At 45.8% G+C, this 21,907-nt stretch overlaps 1 protein-coding gene across 20 annotated transcripts in view; it reads right to left on the bottom strand.

Annotated features, from left to right (window-relative positions):
• Positions 1–294: 294 nt before the first annotated feature.
• TPM1 (tropomyosin 1) overlaps positions 295–21,907 on the bottom strand; it is a 38,230-nt gene continuing 16,617 nt past the window's right edge. For 4 of the 20 annotated variants that reach the window (XM_060282719.2, XM_060282714.2, XM_060282712.2 and 1 more), the window contains 7 exons: positions 19,052–19,185; positions 17,882–17,999; positions 17,285–17,355; positions 15,972–16,047; positions 14,313–14,375; positions 13,755–13,824; positions 295–1,279 (listed from right to left, as the gene is read on the bottom strand). In XM_060282719.2, the coding sequence (XP_060138702.1) occupies positions 1,197–1,279; positions 13,755–13,824; positions 14,313–14,375; positions 15,972–16,047; positions 17,285–17,355; positions 17,882–17,999; positions 19,052–19,185 (615 nt within the window). In that variant the 3' untranslated portion in view covers positions 295–1,196. Of the gene's footprint in view, positions 1,280–6,997; positions 7,335–11,498; positions 11,582–13,754; positions 13,825–14,312; positions 14,376–15,971; positions 16,048–16,885; positions 16,962–17,284; positions 17,356–17,881; positions 18,000–19,051; positions 19,186–21,907 lie in introns of those variants that run through there. The other 16 variants (XM_060282720.2, XM_088656658.1, XM_088656659.1 and 13 more) reach the window with 6 other exon arrangements.

Genomic DNA, 21,907 nt, shown 5'->3' with positions numbered 1-21,907 from the left:
CAATACATTTTGGTACCGAAACTTCAAATGGCAACTTCCCCCTCACTATAACAAATGGCAACTTCCTCCTCACCATCACCATCACCTCAAATTACTTTTCACCCCCCAATTTTTGATAGAACCTTTAAAAGGAGCTGAAGTTGAGGATGAAGTTTGATGGGACCCCCATTTTCCATCCTATGTCTTGCCAGTGCTGGACTGAAGACACCCTTCCTCCCGTTTCTATCACCACACGAGAAAAGTTGCATGCACAAAACCCGTAAGATGGGAAAATAAAGATCACAAGGCAGCATGTTTTTACAAAATGTCCTAGAGTGCTTGTTCTTTTATTCTATTATCAATTATACAATGTTTACATACAGATACGTTTTTTTAAAACTGCTAAAAAAAAAGTGTGTCAAACAAACATGTGGCAAATACCAAATGTATTTGATTCCCTTGAGCTTCAGACAAAAACAGAGTAACAACTGGAATTCATTGATGAAAAATGTTTGGTTTGTTCCCCAGTGCAGCGGATGGAATGACTTTTTGTAGACCAAAATGCTGCCTAACCATTTGTAGTGAGCTGTAAATTGCACGTTTTCAACTCAGGCATTAAATAGTTTAAAATGGGGCCTACAGGCCTGTTTTGTTCTCAAATGCAAAGGCCAAACCGTTGCAGCTTGAGGCATCTCCAAGGAAATCAAATTACTGAGCTGGACAAACCGCTGAGATTCAGGAATACCATTCAAAGGACCACACAAGTACCTTTAGTTTCAAGGAATGTCAGTCAAACACACCCACCCCTCCTTGTCCCTCTCCTGAGTTTCTAACACCAATCTTTGTTTAATATCTAAGTTGGCTGGACAGGTGGAATAGAATATTTCTGCCATCACCTGCCCCCACCCCCCAGCAAAGGCTGCACACAATTTGCAGCACTGAATTCTACAAAACGGAGGCAACATTAGGGCCAGGAATATGGCACAGCTGATTCACAGACACATGGAGCATAACGCCATACATATACATATACATGTATATGTATGGTGTTTTCCCTGACTCCATGCCTGGGGTTTAGCAAGTGGACCTGTGAGTATAGCAACATGGGAGGACAGTAATAAAATAAAGAGACATTTCAGGGTTTCATGGCAAGCAGGTGAAAAAAAAAATCAAAACAAAGCTGACAGTGGGTGGTGTGGTCGCAGCTATGGTGGTTTTCACATGTTGTTTAGCTCCAGTAAAGTTTGATCCAGCATTTGATGCATATTGAGGTTCTCTTCTTTGGCATGTGCCACTTTCTCTGTTTTGGATTAGAAAAGTCAAGTTATGAAAAAAAATGTCATTGCTTTATATTAATTGTACAAAGGCAAATATCATTTGTAAATGAGCATGGAGGGAGCATGACTGCGACATATTAGGATTAACATAAACAAAGGCAACACCCTTCAGAGCAGCCAGCAACCCAAAAACACTTTTGCCAAATGAGAAGCGAGTTATCTGTTGGGTCCATCGTCAAAGGAGGCAGCAGCCAAGAACTGGGACTATCATATCAAACGTAACACCAAAGAACCGTTGGGGGGGGGGGACTTAAATAGAGTAAGTTAAGCTACAACTTTGGGGAGTGTTTTTTGTTTTAATCCTAGGGGCACCAAAAAACCCATCAACCTCATGTCACACGACTGCTGCAACAGAGTAATGCAATGAGCTTTCTAATTTTTCTTTTAAAAATAGTAATAATAAGGAAAGGTACAAAAGCATGTCAGGCAGCTAGTTCCAGGGAAAGTCCAGGAGGAAATTCTAACATGTTCTTAAAAAATGCTGATGACAGGACTTCAGAAGCAGTTCTACCCATTCAACATTTAACAACTACAGTGGTGCCTCGCTTAACGAATGCCCTGCTTAACGGAATTTCCGCTTAACGAAAGGTTTCTTCTAGCGGAGGTTGCCTCGCTAGACGAATGCGTTTTACGAAAGATTTGTCTAGCGAATCGCGGTTTCCCATAGGAATGAATCGAAATTCAATTAATGCGCTCCTATGGGCAAAAAAAAAAATTCAATGCATTCCTATGGGATTCGCTAGACGAATTTTTCGTTATAAGAAAAGACCTGTGGAACGAATTAAATTTGTCTAGCGAGGCACCACTGTACCAGAAAATGAAAGATGGGCAGGGGGACCAGCTTGACTGTTTGGAAAAAACCTCAAGTGACTTATTTTTACAGCAGCCTTCCAACCCCCCCACCCCACCCCGGCAAAAGAGAAAGAAAGAGAAAGAAAGTGTTTTACAACAGTTCTTAGTTTTGTGACATGCACACTTTGTAGGACAGCCCCTAAACATGCTTCAGTGATGCTGACATAAGCACAGAAACTCCAGAACCACATACAACCGAAGAGCAACAGTGACCTTCTTATGATGCAAGAAAGCGTACCTTTAAATTGACCAGAGGTTCTCAATAACGGCTTCTTCTTTAGGTGAGTAGTTTAACCCATAAACAAAAGCTGTTTTTACTGGGACTCAAACTTGTGGGGTTCAGATTCCAAATAAGCAGCTGGGAGTACATTTTCTCTCTGCTCCCCCCTCTCTCAGTGAAAACTCCACTCTAAGAGGAAGGCTGCTTGATTTCCTCTCTGTAAAATTATCACCAGGCATATAGCTGGCCTTTGAACAATAAAGAAAAAGTTCTAAACAGAGCACAACTGACCAGTGAAATTTTAAAATGTCCCTAAGTCAAGCCAGTTTCACTTCCCACGATCAGTGAAGCAATAATTTCTTACTTGCACGGGTCTCTTGCATATTTCAGTATCAATTGAATCACAAGCACATTTGTTAGAAAGGGGCTGGTTCATACTAAAGCTTAATCCTCGTTCAGGGCCAACTTTAGTTCATTAGTTAGACGGCGGTTTTGCTCAAGCTGCTGGTAGAGCTGGTCTGTGCAAGTCAGCAAGCGAATCAGGAGAAAAAAGAAGGAGGAAGAGGCAGAAGGAACAGAAGGTTAGAGACAGAGCAAAGAATTAACCAGAAAAATCACCCCATGCAGGCATCTCAGTAGCCAGAAAGACATTGGAAAAAGTGCACGAGTTCCAAGCAATCTGGAGATGAAAACACAGACTTCAAAAGCTCAAACAGGTCCAGTGTTAGTGATGGCCCTGTGGCGCTCCAGATGCTGTTGGATTACAACTCCCATCAGCCCTGACCATTAGCCAAGTTAGCTGGGACACATGGGAGCTGGAGTCCAGTAACACCTGGAGATTCCTCATGCCCTTGTTACAGGCTGTGCCTCAATGCATGGCAGAGACCCAGCCAGGAAGAACAGCCTACCGTCAAAGGCGCGCAATGTGCTCACTGCCAATAACCACATAAGAAGATGATCATAAACTGGAGAACCACCACTCCTTTCTGCAATGGGGGACGGTGGCATAGCATGCACCGGGGCTAGGCAGCACCATTAAGGGTGGCAGGCCAGGAGATGGCCAAGTATCAGACTTGGGGCACCATTCAGAAGAATGTAACATGAGCCCTGGGTCCAGCAGTCTTTCCCACACTGGCCAACCAAAATCAACTGTCCCATAATTCATCCCAGTTTTGCACACCTCAGAGTTGTTCACCAAAGTTCCAGAGCCCTGAACACAAGCCTCGCCCTATATCGGCTTCCTGGTGTCATTAGGAGGCTGTGGCATTTCCCTGGCAATGTAAAGGCTGTAGCCGGATTTTGGCTAAAAAAATTTAAACGCAAACACATTTTGCATGTTAGACACATTTCTCTGAACTTTCTCCCACTGATTTATCCCACTTTCTTCAAGGAGCTCAAAATGGTGTACAGGGTTCTCCCTCTTTCCATTTTCTCCTCACAGCAACCCTGTGAGGTTAGGCTGAGAGGTAGCAATGGGCTCAAGGTCACCCAGTGAGCTTTGTGGCAAGTGGGGATTTGAACCCTGGTCTCCCAGGTCCATGGGTAGGCAAACTAAGGCCCAGGGGCCAGATCTGGCCCAAGCGCCTTCTAAATCTGGCTCACGGACGGCCCAGGAATCAGCGTGTTTTTACATGAGTAGAATGTGGCCTTTTATTTAAAATGCATCTCTGGGTTATTTGTGGGGCATAGGAATTCATTGTCCCCCCCCCTTCAAAATACAGTCCGGCCCCCCACAAGGTCTGAGGGACAGTGGACCGGCCCCCTGCTGAAAAAGTCCAACACTCTTAACCACTACCACATGTCAGCTCCATTGTTGAACAGAGAGCACCCAGAAGCCTCTATAATAAGATCCAAGTGAGACAGGCTTTCCTGCTTGTATGAAAAGTTCCCATTATCCAGCCAAAGTTTCTGGACAGCTCTTCACTGCCTCCTTTTATCCCCAGAAGAACCTCAAATATTCTATAAGATATGCATATGTTTATGAGACTGCATTTTTGCAAACTGCCCTGCAAGTGAGGATAAATAAACTGGGTAATATTACACCGGACAGAATACGACCACAGGAATCATATTGCCGGGAGATACATTTGATGTGATGACTTTCAATACTTCAGCTGCCCTTTTATATTTCTTTAAGTAATTCATTTGTAATTTGTAATGTAATTATATGTAATTTATTGGCATTGAACTGTATGGCCTGATTCTTTTACATAACATTCTGCTTTGGGATTTCGATACAAGGCAATGAACAAGCTAAATACATGGAGAGGCTAAGGCTTGCCCCTACATTGTTTTCTCAACATATTTCAAGTATATAAAAATAATAACAGTCAACACATTTATGGTTAACTAGTGAACTAAACAAACATAGAAGCCCAGTAACAAAAGTGTGACACAGAAGTGAAATAAGTCATGACAACAATAGAACAAAACTGATAACATGTCCATTTTCATTGATGAAATTAATTTGCGTTACCACTAAACCATCCATGTATTATGAAGTAGACTCAATTCTCACAAGAAACTTCACCGAGTCATTGTGTCCTTTGGCGTGTATCAATGAGATCATACATCTGTTAAGGATTATGTACATGAGTAAAATATGTGTCCAAGTGGCTCTCTCAAATCAAGGTACAGATGCTCCAAGGGACCAGTTATTTCCAATAGCTATGGAGGAAGCCACCAGCCTCAAATTCTCTTGCTCTGGTTGTTGGGACTCTCAATGAGCAGCTTAGTGTTGGGGTGCTATTAGAAAGGGCAGGCCTGTGGCAGCCTTCCAAACTTGGTGCTCTCCATATATTTTGAACTACAACTCCCATCAGCCCTGAGAACTGGCCCTGGGGCTGGGGATGTATAGAGTTGTATTCCAAAACATCTAGAGGGTGCAAAGTCTTGATGTGAGAACACCTTTTGGATATACTTTATTAATATTTATTTTACGGCAATGCACATTTATTTCTATACATACTTTCCCTCCAAATAATATCAGAGCACTTACAAAACAACAACAAATAAAATACAGTTTAAATAAAATACTTATTTAAGAACATTAAACCACTGTATAATTCTACCCACCATAGCCAGTAATATCTATTATTATTATTCTAAGCTGGGGCCCTGGGAAAGCAGGTACTGTAGGTCTTCAAGCAAGTTTTCATAAGCTAGCAAACTTCTACTGTAAGCATCTCAGAAAACGTGCATTGATATGTAAATGTCACAAATAAATAAAGACTGTCCCGGTCACATGAAACACAATATACAGTCGTACCTTGGAAGTCAAACAGAATCCGTTCCGGAAGTCCATTCGACTTCCAAAACGTTTGAAAACCAAAGCACAGCTTATGATTGGCTGCAGGAAGTTCCTGCAGCCAATCAGAAGCCGCAGAAGCCCTGTTGGACGTTCAGCTTCCAAAACAACGTCCAAAAACCGGAACACTCAATCGTTCGGGAGTAAAGGCGTTTGAGATCCAAGGTACGACTGTACATATCTATTCAGAATTTGGTTACAAATTTGTTTAATGGGATTCCTCTCAAATAAGTGGGCATGCACCCACTTACTTGGGAGTAAGCAACACTGAATTCAGCTAGTTCCAAGCAGACATTCACAGGACCGCAATGTTAGCAATGTTTCTTCTCATATGAAGATTATGCTTTCCTCATTTACCTTCACATTACATGGAGGGCTTACTATGATGAGGATTCAAATGAAACCAAATTTTGCCAGCTAGCCACCAGTTAATTCCGGAGCATCTCCATTTTTCACAGATGAAACAATTATTGTATTGTATGTATCACCACATTTTGTTATTGTCCTGTCCATATCATGACTTATTTCCGTTCGATCACTCTTGCAGATTTGGAGTTGCTTGCCTGCCTAGGTCTTCAGAGGAAGACAACTGTTTTGCAAGCCAAATACCACCCTGGCAACCAACTGGCCAACACCTTCGCCAGCAGGCAAATGTTTCCAGCCAACAGCTACACTGGGCAACTCCCCAACCACAGACTGATCCACGATGGTCCAAACAAATAGGAGTTCAGCCTGTGACATGTGAAAAGTATTTGTTTTTCTCAGCCTCAGCTCTTTGCTCAATCTGGGTTTTCAGTTTCCTTTGTTGGATGTGGTTCTGCCACCTTCCCCTTTGATCCCCTCCAGAATCATAAGTGTTAGAACAGTGTTTATTTTTAAGTGGAAGCTGAGATTCTCAGAACACTCAGTTCTGAGAGCGTCCACACACAGAAGCCTGGCTACAGTGGACTTTGGTGAAATGCAGCGGTGATATGCAGAGATCAATGTGGCCCTCAGTTCTGAGCTGACAGGCCTCCAGATGCCCACCTTTAAACAAATACTTCTTAAGAATCCAGCTTATATTGTCTCACCTGGCTAAAGGGAGGGAGAAGTCAAGGAAGAAAAAGGAAACCAGCTTTATAAAGGAGACCCTTTCCCCATTCTTACCATCCAACAATGGGAGGTTACACTACGAATGTTGTATTCTTGGATTAAAGGCAGGAGGTTTGTGAAATGGAATGAGTGGGGAGGGTAGAGTGGAAGACAAGAGGCAAAAAGTAAAATAAAATAAAAAGTAAGAATAAATCCCTAATGGCGAGAAAGCAATTTTTTATATTTTATTCATACTTGAAACGATGGAAATAAATAAAAGAGATAGCAAAAGAGATACAGCTTACACAGTGGGATTCTTTTTTTTTATTTTACACTGAAAGTTGGCCAGTTTCTGTACAGTCGAAAAGGCACGGAAGAGGGAGGAGAGAGGAAGAGACAGAGTTCACCCCACGTCCTGCGAGCAAAGGGAGAGCTAGGAGGAAAAGGTTAAAGGGAAACTGGGCGAGAAGGACAGGACCATGAACTGAGAAACAGCCAGCAGCTTGGAAAAGATGGGTTGTCCAGCGTGATGAAGGTGTCTTTGGAGGAGTGAAGCAAAGACATTTATCTGCACAGAGATAAAAGAAAGGAAATGAAAAAAAAATGGCATCATGGATGGCGTGGAAGAGGCAGCAAGCAAGGGAGAGGAGCAAGACAGGAGAGAGGCAACAAGTCAGAGAAACAAAGCCTGCTTTGATCAGCAGGCTACTCCTGCTGTAATGACACATTTCACAGTTGGGGCTGTCAGCCCTCCCAAACTGGGGTGAGATGGGGAGCTGCCAGAGTCAACATTTTTCTTTAACTCCAAATGCTGCACTCAGAACATGCCTTGCTCACTATGACAAATTTATGCAAATCATCCAGGGGGGGGGGCTTTGAGCTCATGGGCGTCTTAATTGCATTCCCACCCCCTTACACTTTAGAGCAGGCATCCCCAAACTTCGGCCCTCCAGATGTTTTGGACTACAATTCCCATCATCCTTGACCACTGGTCCTGTTAGCTAGGGATCATGGGAGTTGTAGGCGAAAACATCTGGAGGGCCGCAGTTTGGGGATGCCTGCTTTAGAGTGACTGAGGTGACAAAGAAGATGACCGTCAGTTTAAGGGGTGCAGGGTTGGTTGAAGGCAAGGGGCCAATTGCCTCCTCAAGCACTCTTGGCAGGTATTTATTTTTAATATCCACAATTAATATTCACTTTCAAAACATATACGAAAATGGTGCTAAAACATCTATCACTGCACCTTATTCAGAGTAGCTCTTGGCACACACAATTCTAAGAGTCAAAAGCAGCCTGGTGCTCTCCAGATGTTGTTGGAGTCCAACTCCCATCAGCCCCAGTCAGAATGGCCAATGGCCAGGAATAATGGGAGCTAGAACCTAACACCGCAGGGGGCAGACCAGGTTGGAGAAGGTTGGAAGACCCTCATTCACACACCTGCTACTTCAAGCCAGGCATATCCAACTTCCTCACCTGCTTTTTCCAAATTCCCTCAGGCAGGACCTGGAAAAAAACCCCTCTACTTTCTCTAGCCAAAAAGGTTATTGTGTTAGTGCGCAATGTTCAGTCAATGTGCAGAAATTCAAAAGAAATTTTGCAAAGAAGCTAGCCATGCAATTTGGGAAGGAGGTTGAGATTTCCCCTTTTGCTGTTTTTAAATAAGTTAGCAAATTTATTGTTACGAGATCTCAGTACAGGACAGTTGACTTCTGCTCAGCATTTCTTAGGACATTGTAAAGCCAATCGACCCCACAGACTCAAACTCCCAGCAATTTCCACTATTTATGGGCTACTTGTTTTTATGGATAAGGTGTTGGTGTGTGGAGTGCCGCAGGGCACAATCCTTTCCCCAATGCTTTTCAACATCTTTATGCGCCCCCTCGCCCAGATTGTCCGGAGATTTGGGCTGGACAATCACCAATATGCTGATGACACCCAGCTCTACCTGCTGATGGATGGCCACTTTAGAATCATAGAATCATAGAGTTGGAAGAGACAAGAGCCATTCAGCCCAACCCCCTGACTCAGCCCCAGACACACTGACCAGATGTTTGGAGGCTGTGGCTGGATGGCTTCGTAGGACTGAAATTAAATCCTTCAAAGACACAAGTCCTCTGGCTGGGTCAGGATGGTATAGGGTTGGGGGACCAACTCCCTTCTCTTGCAGGGGCTCAATTAGTGCCAGTGTCTTCCGTTAAGTGTCTGGGTGTAATCCTTGACGCCTCCCTTTCCAGGGAGGCACAGATTACAGCAGGCATCCCCAAACTTCGGCCCTCCAGATGTTTTGGACTACAATTCCCATCATCTCTGACCACTGGTCCTGTTAGCTAGGGATCATGGGAGTTGTAGGCCAAAACATCTGGAGGGCCGCAGTTTGGGGATGCCAGGATTACAGCAACAGTCAAGGCGACATTTTTCCATCTGCGCCGTATCAAGTAGTTGGCCCCCTACCTTTCCCGCCCCAACCTGGCCACAGTCCATGTGACTGTCACCTCCAGGCTTGACTACTGTAACTTGCTCTACGCGGGGCTGCCCTTGAAACTGTCCCAGAAACTCCAGCGGGTGCAGAACGCTGCAGTGAGGCTCCTTACAGAGACCTTGCCATGGCAGCATATTCATCCAGTGCTTTACCAGCTGCACTGGCTCCCGGTGGAGTACCGGGTCATATTTAAGGTGCTGGTTTTGACATTTAAAGCCCTATGCAGCCTAGGACCCTCGTACTTACGGGACTGTCTCTCCCAGTTTGCCCCGCAGAGGACCCTCAGATCCACAAATAGTAACAGTTTAAGGGTCCCAGGCCCTAAAGAAGCCAGACTCTCCTCCACAAGGGCCAGAGCCCGTTCAGTGATGGCACCGACCTGGTGGAATGCTCTGTCCCATGAGACTAGGGCCCTGCGGGACTTGATCTCCTTCCGCGGGGCCTGTAAGACAGAGTTATTCTGCCTGGCCTTCAATTTAACCTAAGCTTCCATTCCTTTTTCCCTTCCCCTGGCGATGCTATATTGATGTTGTGTTTTATGCTGTTTTAAAGTTGTTTTAAAGTTTTAATCAATGTTTTTATATCTGTTGTTAGCCGCCCTGAGCCCGGTTTTTAAACTGGGAAGGGCAGGGTATAAATAAATTTATTATTAAGGGCAGGGTATAAATAAAATTTATTATTATTACAGTGGTGCCTCGCTAGACAAATTTAATTTGTTCCACGGGTCTTTTCTTATAACGAAAAATTCGTCTAGCGAATCCCATAGGAATGCATTGAAAAAAATTTGAATTTTTTTTTTGCCCATAATTGAATTTCAATGCATTCCTATGGGAAACCGCGATTCGCTAGACGAATTTTTCATAAAATGAATTCGTCTAGCGAGGCAACCCCCACTAGAAAAAACCTTTCGTTAAGCGGAAATTTCGTTAAGCAGGGCATTCGTTAAGCGAGGCACAACTGTATTATTATTGTCATGTTCTGAGAATCTGAGACTCTGAAAGAATGGGAAGATGTCACTGTTCTTCTAGTGGCCAACTAAAGGCCTATTATGGGAAATCTACAAAGCAGGATCCCAGTGCAACACAGCAACTCACTCCACTTGTGATTTGTAGCAACTGGTATTCGGAGGCATCCTGCCTCTGACAGTGGAGGTAGAACAAAGCCTTTGTGGCTTGTAGCCTTAGCCTCCTTCCACGAATTTGCCCAATCCTATTTTAAAGCCACCTAAGTTGGTGGCCATCACCACCTCCTGTGGGGGCAAATTCCATAGTTTAACTATGTGCTGCATGAAGGAGTCCTTCCTTCTGCCTGTCCTGAATCTCCCAAGTGTCACTGGATCTCCCTGAGTGCTCCTGTTCAGGCCTTATTTCTCTTAAAGCAACATGCGCCAGTCTGTTAACTACACTGAACCTCTTGCATAGCAGGAATGCATGAAATAGTAAAGCAAAACGATATTGAGAAGCAGGATCCTATAAATGTGTGGCTGTTTTTAAAAGCAGGTGGGCCGCAGGTAGCATAGTTTATCCAACCTTAAGTATGTTTACTAGGAAGTACATTCCACTGATTTCAACTGAGTTCATCTCCTAGTAGTGGAGGTTAGGAATGCAACCGTAGAAACTTGCTAAATTTGGGAACTGAACTTAAAAATGCTGCAACAGAAGAGAACTTGAAGGAGAAACACTCCAAAAAGGGTGTGGGGGAGAGAGCAGGATGGACACACACTTAGGTAAAAATGAGCCTTGTAGGAATGTCAGATGAATTCATCAATCCAAGCATGAAACTTGCCCACTCTTTACTGCAATAGAAAAAGCTCAAAGGCCATTGAATTTCCCTCTCACCGAATTTCCCTCTTGTTAAGAGAGGCTGGTAAGTTGCCCAGCAAAAAGAATTGCACTGGGTGGCTGGGGAACCTCACAGCTGATGGCCAATAATTTGTGTTATGAATTTGGCTGCCAGCCGATCTATTGCTGACTAGGAATGCCTTGTGCTCTATGAAACCACCAAACTGGCATGGAAATTATTAGGAGACCCTTTAACAAACTCTCCAAGATTTTAAAGGTTGGAGGCTTACTTTTATTTAAAAAGTCCTGCCCCGCCCCCCACCCTAGATGCTCCAATCAGACCACAGACATGCCAGCCAGCACCAGGCATGCGGAAAGGCCAGCCCTGCACTAAAGAGTGAGCCAGTTTAACCTGCCAGGCGGCAGCGAGGTGCCTCAGGGGCAGAGGGCGCAGGCAGAAACAAGAGGCCAATTACATGGAAGTCATGTCGTTGAGAGCGTGATCCAGCTCCTCGCTGATGGCCTTGTACTTGAGTTTCTGAGCATACAACTCATCTGAGAGTCACCATGGGGAAGGTAGAAGAAGTGTGAGGAGGAGGAGGAGGAGGAGGCAGTGACCAAGGGTGATGTGGAAGCAAAACACCGTCCGGAAGTCATGGCAGCCAGGAGGGGAGAAATGGAGGTGTGCGGAAGGCAGCGGCGTGTGGCACAGGAGAGGTGTGAGAGAGAGAGCAAAAGAAAACAGAGAGGAGTCAAATGGGTTGAAAAAGAATTCAAGCAGTGGAGTTGCTAGATGTGGGTAGAAATAATAACAATACAGCAAGCAAATGGTGGGAAACAAACATCGAAGTGATACTGCAAAACTCTCCTAGATGCTAGCTTTCCATTAAACCTGCATAAAACTTGTTCCCACTTTTCTACATGCATCTGAGCTGTTCCATCCCTGCAGTCAAACGTCGTACAGTTTAGACCAGCCTTCCCCAAGCCAGTGCCCTCCAGATGCTTGGACTACAATTAACATCAGCTCCAGCATGATGCAACTGTGCTGGCTTGGGGGTGTTAAGAGTTGTAGTCCAAAACATCTGGAGGGCACCAGGTTGGAGAACTCTGTGGCCTAGGCACAGCTTGAAGCAGAAGTTGCACAGCCCCCACCTAAGGAAGGCTTTCCTACCAGAAACGCATTGGGGCACCAGCATTTCACCAGAGGGAACTTTTTTTTCCTAGGACCTGTCAAAAGTCCTTATCTCTCCTACTGCTCCTTTTGATTCTGTCATTGCATCATGGGGCTTGAACTCTTGGACCTGGTGCCACTGTCACAGGGTCAGACAGCAGATTGGCTCAGCAGAAAGAATAGCGCTGAGGCCCAAGGGGCTCTGAAACCAAACTCCTCCTTTTCCCCCAGAGATGTAGGCCCCTCAAGACCCCTTCTACCCTCTCCCTGTTGGAAGCACCAGAACACACAACCTGGCAAAGTCCAAGTCCAAAACATTCTTCCAGTAGTATAACAGCAGACAACCCCTTCCTACGCAGCAGTTCCCTACAGAATGAGAGCAGAGTCCTGCCTCATACCCCAACAAGAACAGGAAGACTTGAGGGAAGGATATCCATCAACTACTACCTTTCCCCCAAGAGTTCAACCAACACAGAAGAAAATTCCAAGGACTTTTGAAGACCTTGGAAGCAAACTGTGCATGTAACTGCTAAACAGATGCTCCCCATTAACACACAAACAAGGCTTCAAATGTCGCTGACAGCGGAGTCAGTAGGTGCCACCAAATGGCTGCCTTGACATTCATCCATCATCTCCATCAGAAAACTATGTCAACTTGCAACATTCCTAATGGGAGCAACTGCAATGCCTCCCATGGCTGACATTTTCAGCCAGTGATCTTAAGGCACTCATAGCATTTCCTATCTGACTTGTTCATTTTTTGCCGTGGAATATTCCAGAAGGACCAGGAAGTGGAGTTCAATATTCAAGAGAACGAAGTCTTGAGACACCAAAGGGACAGAGACAAAAGAGAATGCAAACGCAAAACCTTCTCTGTCTAAAGCCAGTTATCAAACATTCTGAAGCCCCATTTTCAGTCAACTGTTATTCATCTGCCCTGTTCATGCGTTAAAGGTAAAGGTTAACTCCTGTCAAATCTGACTATGGGGTGTGGTGCTCATCTCACTTTCAGGCCAAGGGAGCTGGTGTTTGTCCGCAGTTTTCCCAGATCATGTGGCCAGCATGACTGAACCACTTCTGGTGCAACGGGACTTCTGTCACACAGAAGCCAGAGCGCATGGAAACGACATTTACCTTCCCTCCACAGCAGTACCTATTTTTTTACTCGCGCTGGTGTGCTTTTGAACTGCTAGGTTGGCGGGAGCTGGGACAGAGCAACAGGAGCTAACCCCATCACACGGATTCGAACTGCTGACCTTCTGATCAAGCCTGAGAGGCTCAGTGGTTTAGACCACAGCGCCACCTGTGTCCTCTCCTGTCGATGAAAGGCAAGTTCAGCCAGCAATCTTCCTCCCTTGCCTAGTGGCCACTTCTGTTCCAGACACAGTGATGCTAGGGGGGGTCTCCCAACCTCTGCTGCCTGGCACTTATCCATGGCAGACACTTGCCAGTATTGACCAAAAATTAGCAATTGTCCACTGTATGTGCCTACTTCAAAGATGGAGTTTGCTGTCTCAGCCTTCTAGGTTAGCAAGGGATGCAAATAAAGAAACGTACCTTCTAAGTCATCAATGCTCTTCTCCAGCTTAGTTACCGACCTCTCTGCAAACTCAGCTCGGGTCTCAGCCTGGAGGCCAAGAAAACACACAAAGGCAATGGTCAAAAAGCACAAGGAAGGTATAGGAAAGCTTCTGCATTGTGCAAAGAGGCTGGGTGGTGGAAGTGGGAGAATCTTCCAAAACAGAGTGGGAAACCAGCTCCAAACAACATAGCATTTCAATTATTTTTATTTATTCATATTCCCACAAAAGGAGCCCAGGGCAGCAATTATATTTATAGGTGACATCCAATTACATTATGCTCAGAGTAGAACTAATGAAATTTATGGACCCAAAATCAATGGCCTAAAATTGGATGCAGCCCTCTGTTCTTTAGTACACAGAGACCATCAAGGACATTTTCTGATCAGAATGGAAGTTTTCCAAGAGCACAGCAAAGCTCTCATGCTTTGGGCAAGAGAGAAGATTCTTCATGGTGTTTGGCCAAAATCTCTTAAAAGCTGCAGGGAAAAGAAGAGGGTTGGCTTCTGTCCCAAGGATACAGTGGCATTTTTACCTCTTTAAGTTTGTCAGTAAGGACCTTGATCTCCTCTTCATACTTGTCTTCCTTCTGCGAGTACTGTAGATTAAGCAGACCAATGAAAGGTCAACTGAGCAGACATGGGCAGCACTGAGGTGGCAACGTCCAATATCTTTACAATCACAAGTTGAAAGACCACTAAAAATTACTGCATGAGAGGAAACCAGCAAAACTGCAATGCCAGGAGTAAGTGTTCATTGTACAAGCCCAAACAATAGCCTGTTGTAAGCTAAATGCATTAACAGTGGAAAAGCTTATAACAGGAATGGCCCTTCAAATATTGTTGGACTCCCAAATCCCACCACCACTGACCATTAGCCACACTGCCTGGGTCACTGGCTCCCCGCCCTGGCTTATAGCTCTGGCTCAAACCAGCTGTTTCTGCAGGACTGCACAATCTCTCTCATGTAGGGGGGGATCTGGAAAGAGGTTTGCACTACAACACAGAACTCCTGACACAGGATGATTAAAAGATAGCCTATTGGGTTCCTTGTTCAGCTTCATAATGCTACAAGTTACATTTCACATTGAAGTCAGTCTGTTCTTGAAAGCATCCATTGCCGATTCTCAGAAATCCAGTTAAAGGGTCAAAGACACACAGCTTTCATCTGACAACAAGTGACTGTTGATGCAGAGTTTTGCTCTCTTTTTTTAAAAAGAATAATAATAAATCCACTTTGCAAGCCTAAACAAAACTGTTATTATACTAGTTACAGGTAGGTAGCCTTGTTGGTCTGAGTCGAAGCAAAATAAAAAAATTCCTTCAGTAGCACCTTCAGTAGCACCTTAAAGACCAACTAAGTTTTTATTTTGGTATGAGCTGACGAAGTGTGCATGCACACGAAAGCTCATACCAAAATAAAAACTTAGTTGGTCTTGAAGGTGCTACTGAAGGTGCTACTGAAGGAATTTTTTATTTTGTTATTATACTGTTTTATTATTTTATTGATCTACAGAATGCTTTTACAGTTCTGTTTTACTGGAGGTCTTAGTAGAGAGAGCAGCGCTTTGCTTGCAGAAGATGGAAATGTGCTTCTCTGCCCAAGACCTGACAGCAGCCCTCTGGGCACAGCTAGGGAGAGGAAACAGTCATCTGAGGAAGCTTCAAAACCCAGCCATTCTGTATTGTATTCACTGCAAGTATCACATTGGGAGCTTTGGGTGATTAAGGCCACATTCGCACCATAAATTAAAAGTGCAATGATACCACTTTAAATGGTCATGGCTTACCCCAAAGAGTTCTGGGAGCTGTAGTTTGTTAAAGGTGCTGAGAGTCACTAGGATACTTCTATTCCCCTGGCACAGAGCTACAATTGCCCAGAGCTCCCCGTGAAGAGGGATTATTAAGTCACTCAAGGAATTGTAGTTTCAGGAGGGGAACGGGAGCCTCTCCTAACTACTCTCAGCCCCTTTAGCAAACCGCAGCTCCCAGATTTCTCTGAGGGAAGCCACAACTGTTTAAATGTGGCATTAGAAGCATCAGAAATCACTGGCAAGTAAAATATTTTTGAAAAGAGCACTTGGGAAGTAAATTCCCCACTGGAGGCAACAGGACTTACTTCAGAATAAACATTCTGAGAAGCGGCTTGGAAAGCCCATCATGGAACATTTGCACCTTTCGCAGTTAGACCATACCTTTTCTGCCTGAGCTTCCAGCGACCTCAGGTTGTTGGTCACAGTTTTCAACTCCTCTTCAAGTTCAGCACATTTGCTATTATTTTGGAATGGAGGGAGGAAAGGGGCGAAGAGGAAGAACAGTCATTGGGGGTGGGGGAGGGAAAGAGAGGGAAGAAAAGATAGAGAAAAATGAAAACTGAATCTCAGAGCTTAAGAAAGGGCCTTGAATGAAGCTGAACCCGCTTGAGATCAAAGAGATAAATTAATTGCAGAACCCAAAGTTGCTTTGAAGGATTCCAAAATATTGTCCACAGATCTGCTATGCTACTATGGCATCACACACATGTTCTGGGTTGGGTGAGCCAAGGGTCCCTAGTGGAAAGGCCCCCAAACAAACACTGCCACATTTCAGCAGGCAATTTTCAAACTGTTTGCAGAGCTGCAACAATCTTCTGTCTGGATTTTCCACTGAATTCTCTTTCTGCACTCAGGAGCCAATGCAGATGTGACTTGTACAAGCACAACTGTGGGTTTTAAAATAGCCAGGTTTATTCAGAATTTTTTATTTTGCCAACGCCAGATGTTTTGGACTACAGCTTCCAACAGCCCAAGCAACAGTTGTAGTCCAAAACACCTAAGGGCTGACTTAACCAAAACTCTTCAACCAACCCAGGAGGTTCAGCTTCTTCTTTGGGCTCGATCAGCTACAAAAAAGGTTAAGCACACACCTGTGCACACACACACACCGGCATCCACACCAGAGACGAGAGAAAGCAAACACAGGAGAGGAAGGAGAAGGATAAAGGGGAGATCCAGCCACTACTGCTAAGAGGCATCTAACTAGAAGGTCAGGGTAGCCAGGAGATTTGGGTGGCAGCTTAAAAAACCTGATCATTCGGGTCACAGATACATAGGTATGTTGTCTCCAGTACCTTCTCCTCAGCAGCCATTAATGCTTTCAACGTTTGATCCATTATCCTTAACTGTTCCTCCAGCTGTCGGGCTTGGCTGTTAGTGAACACATGAAAATGCACAAGAGCCATTCACAAAACAATCCGTGTGCGAGTCAAAAGCATGCAGTGACCCAGACCAAATAAGAGAGGCCCCCAGAGGAAATGATTCAGACACCACGGAAGCGCACAGACGTACGCAGGCGCAACGACACCCACACACACGCAGGCGTGCCAAGGCATGCAGCAGACCCCCCGCAGCTGCCGCTGGAAGATAGCCAGTCACCATCCCGCACCAGACACTCAGGTACTGCGACATAAATCACACTTGCCCCACGGACCCCAGAGCCTTTTCTTAATTGGCCAGGCGGTGGCCCCTACCTTTCTGACAGTTCAGCCCGCTCCTCCGCACGCTCCAGGTCGCTCTCAATGATCACCAGTTTACGAGCCACCTATAGCAATGGGGAAAGCAGAAGGAGGGGGGAGGCTTAGGGCCCAGCAGCAGCAAGATGTAGACTGCGATGGAGAATTGTCACCCAACAATATCCAGAGGGCGATGGATCAGGGAAGGTTGTCCCAAGTAACTGTGCTGCCCGTACGTGAAACACCACAGCAGGGAGGTGGAGAGGGAGACCCATTTCAGAAGGCAGGAAGCCAAGGTCATGTCCCCAGCTTCAGGAGGTGGTGTACAACTCCCAGCGATCCTGCCCTTGTGAAATTTCATCGCTCTCTCTCTCTCTCTCAAATGCTTGCTAGGCAAAAGGCATCACTTTCTGCCTCGCTCTTGTGGGCTTCCTCCACAAAGCTTCTCCGCTCAGATCCTGGCTGTTAACAGGATGGCTGTCTCTCAGTGGGTCATCCTGCCACCCCACGCCTTCTGCAGAGCATCTCGGGTCTCCCTACTCATTGGTCCTCCTTGGAAACAGCAGCCAAACCAAGTAACCTCCCAAGGGCCCCCGGCTGCGCTCAAGTACCCACCTCTTCATACTTGCGGTCAGCGTCCTCAGCAATGTGTTTGGCCTCCTTGAGTTGGATCTCCTGGATCTCCATCTTCTCCTCATCCTTCAGGGCTCTGCTCTCAATGACCTTCATTCCTCTGGAAGGCAGAAATTACAAGGGTTGGAAAACAGCTTGATATTAAATGCCCATTTGTGTCTTGGCGATTCTGCTCCCCCTCACACACACACCCAAAAAAGTTATTTCTGTGACCTGTATGAAAACTTCCCACAAGTGCCTTCCTCACTGGTGGGCTGAAATTTTGTGCGTCCCCCCCCCCCCGCTCATTGCACTTTGGGGTACCAAAATTAAACTTCAAGGTAGTCCAACTATCTAGTACATATATGGCTGCCACTCACTCGTACGGGAAAGAACAATTCGGTGCCACCCTTCCATGCTTGGCAGCGACTAGCTCAACCTCTGCTCACAAATACTTTGTAGGGATGTAAAAGGGCACAAACATCCCTTCAAAACACACAGCTACATACAATGACAGGCTATTTGCTAGTTTGCTGCTTTTTTTTAAAGCCAGTGTTCAGGGAATTCCTATTTGCACCGGGGGGGGGGGCATTCCTGTTGTATGCATCAACAGGACTGTGTAAGCCAGCCCCATGCCCTTCTGGGGCTGAAAATCATGTGCGGGTCAGTGGTCATGCATGTCTCAAATACACACAAAGGGGGAGTTAACTATAATGAAAGAATACCCTGGTGGACTGGGCCCCATGTCAGAGTGCATGTGTGTATGCTTGTCTCCACATTCACACCATACAGTTGAAGCACAATGATACCACTTTAAAAGGTCATGGCCTCCCCCCCCCAAAGAATTCTGGGAGCTGTAGTTTGTTGAGGGTTCTGAGAGCAGTTTGGAAATCCCTATTCCCCTCAAAGAGCTACAGTTCCCAGAATGGTTTAACAATCCCTCTTCTTAGGGAACTCTGGGAGGGTATGGACGTGTGAAGATGCCATTCAGGGCCCCCCCCTTGCCAAGATATGCTATGCATTAGGGCATGTGGCCCACACAGCCGAGGCTAAAAGGCAGGCCAGGCCACAACAGTTGCTATGCTCCTGCCTCTCAACGGAGGGTTTTTGTTTTTTAAAAGAGAGACTGGACAACAGTTGGAGGGAGAGCCCCCCCCCCAGGGCTATCCCCACCTTTCGCTCTCATCTGCCGCCTTCTCAGCCTCCTCCAGTTTCTGCAAGGCTGTTGCCAGGCGCTCCTGGGCACGATCCAGCTCTTCCTCTACCAGTTGGATACGCCTGTTCAGAGAAGCCACATCGCTCTCAGCCTGCGGAGAAAGGAAAACGCCGTGACTTTTGAGGGCGCCGAAGAGGTGGTTGGAAAGTACACCGTGAAGAGGAAAGGAGATATCAGCCAACTTCCTCCCCAACCTGGCGTCCTACAGCTCCCTCCCAGAGCTGTAAGTATGAAACATCTGGAGGGTGCCAGGCTGGGGGGGGGGGGGGGAAGCAGACGGAAACAAAACAGGGGAAAGTGGTGTTTTGAGGGGGTAAGCAGACAATAAGCAACCAATTATTAAGGTAGGGTTCTTTAAAAAAGCAGACTGTGGCCATGTGTGTCCCCATCACCACTTGCCTAATCTGTTAGAATATTCCTCAACTCTTTCCTTTTCACGCGAGTTACTTCATGCAGTCTGATCCTTCACTCACTGAGCGATCAACAGCCACTTTCACTTATCGACCGTCAAAGGAAATGGACCACACACACCCCATCTTTCAGAGTTACAATGTGAAGGAACTACAGTGGTGCCTCGCTTAACGAATGCCCTGCTTAACGGAATTTCCGCTTAACGAAAGGATTTTTTGAGCAGAGGTTGCCTCGCTAGACGAATTCGTTTTATGAAAAATTCATCTAGCGAATCGCGGTTTCCCATAGGAATGCATTGAAATTCAATTAATGCGTTCCTATGGGCAAAAAAAAGGTCAATTTTTTTTTCGTACATTCCTATAGGATTCGCTAGACGAATTTTTCGTTATAAGAAAAGACCCATGGAACGAATTAAATTCGTCTAGCGAGGCACCACTGTACATGGGTCTTATAGATCAAGGACAAGAACACTAAGGGCGGGGAGACGAGGCCCAGCAACTGCCCTTTACAGATGTGCTGCCCTGGATGCAACTCCTCCTGCTTCCAAAATTTAGATCAAAGGTGGCCAACACAGCACCCTCTGAATGTTGTTGGATCCCCAACTCCCCCCATCCTCAATGACAGGCCATGCTGGCTGGGGCAGATAGGACTTGGGGATCCAACAACTTCTAGAGGGCACCACACTGGCTATCCTCATTCCAGATTGTAAACTTCTCGGGGCAGAGAGCCGTCTTCTTCTTCGCACCCGCCTGACATACTTCCAGACTTTTTGCTCAAATCATGGAGTAAGGACGGACATGCATTTTCCCCATGAAGAGCTTTGGGGTCTCTGCAGGGCATAAGCAGGCCATGGGAGTTTCTGGGAGTCCTGGACATGACTCAAAGAGACAGCTCAGACTCCTGGCTGCTTCTCCAGGGGTGAGCTGATGTTGAATCCTCAGCTCACGCAAGAGGAAAAAACACAGCGCACGGGGAAGTGGCCTGCACTCTCAGATCCTCTGTGCCAGAAAGGGCACCATTCAGTAGCTCCAGCCCAACTTATGGTGGCCCACGTGCCAAATATGATCCTATCTGGGAGGGGGAAAGAGTTCAATACTTTTTATACAACTTCTCAAGGTACGCCTTATTTTACAAGGAATGTCATTCCCTACAATGTTACTTTATTCTAACATGAAATATGAGCAAACCAGACTACCTAATTTTAAATACTTCCACAAGTTCACAGCACAGCCCTCTACATGTCGACTTTGATGGAAACTCCACTGTGTGCGACAGAGCTTACTCCAGGCTTCCTCAACTTCGGGTCCTCCAGATGTTTTTGGCCTACAACTCCCATGATCCCTAGCTAGCAGGACCAGTGGTCAGGGATGATGGGAATTGTAGTCTCAAAACATCTGGAGGGCCGAGGTTGAGGAAGCCTGGCTTCCTCACTAGGAAGTGTGTTTAGGATTGCAACCTAAGCCACATTTTCATGCTCTTCTGCAAACTCAAGTTGCTGTGGTTTTTGATGCAAAAAGCCTTCCTATTGCTTAGGATCTCCACCAGTGCAAAAAGATCCGGAATAAATTCAAGTTTCTGGAAGTCAAAAGGGCGACGCCACATTTCAATGCACTGAACTCCTGTTCACTTGGGTGGAATAACTGCCGGGGCCGGCGTGGCTGAAGCAGAGTCCATGAGTGCCTTTCCGAGGCTCTCAAGTGCTACAGTACTTTAATCTCTGGGGAGGGGAAAACTGGCAAACAACCCTGGTCTCAAGTGTGGAAAAAACCGATTAGGCTGCGCAGTTAATAATTACATCAAAACTGATCTCAACCCAATTGCAGTCTGCAGTGATTAAAGGTCAGTATCCCACTTCCTGTTCCCAAAGCAGAAAGTCAGCAGAGGCTTGCCTATAGTTTCTCTGAAAGTCCCAAAATTATGGCCTCTCCCCCCCCCCCCCGCCTTTCTCCTCTCTTTCTGCAAAGCAGGGCTTTCCCTTATATGGTAAAGAAAACTACCCATGACACCGGAGGGGCACTCCCAGGGCTAGGGCTAGCCGATAAACACAAGTTTCTGGTCTGTGTTTGCTCATAGTTTCACTATGAGACGACCAGGGATTAATGATTGCTGCTGCCGCTTGACAGCAACTATTTCCTTCCCCCTCCAGTCATCATTCTGAAGTGAAGGGGAAGGGAACAGCACCCTCCACCCTGCAGGGACTCCCCTTCAACAACCCTGCTAGTTACCTGATCTGTCTGTGGGTGCTTTAAAGGAATATCCTGGCAGGATTTGGAATTTGCACAATAACACTGGCCACTTCTTACAGCCTTGCCTTTAAGCGCTTGCCTGCTCTCCAGCCCTGCACTGCCATTCTGCAGCAGGCTAGACAACATTTTTACAGACCAGCAACTTTTGCGGACTTA

This window comes from Zootoca vivipara, chromosome 13 (genome assembly GCF_965207765.1).
Source record: "Zootoca vivipara chromosome 13, rZooViv2.hap1.1, whole genome shotgun sequence".
Taxonomy (NCBI): domain Eukaryota; kingdom Metazoa; phylum Chordata; class Lepidosauria; order Squamata; family Lacertidae; genus Zootoca; species Zootoca vivipara.
This window is presented reverse-complemented; position numbering and strand designations above follow the sequence as displayed.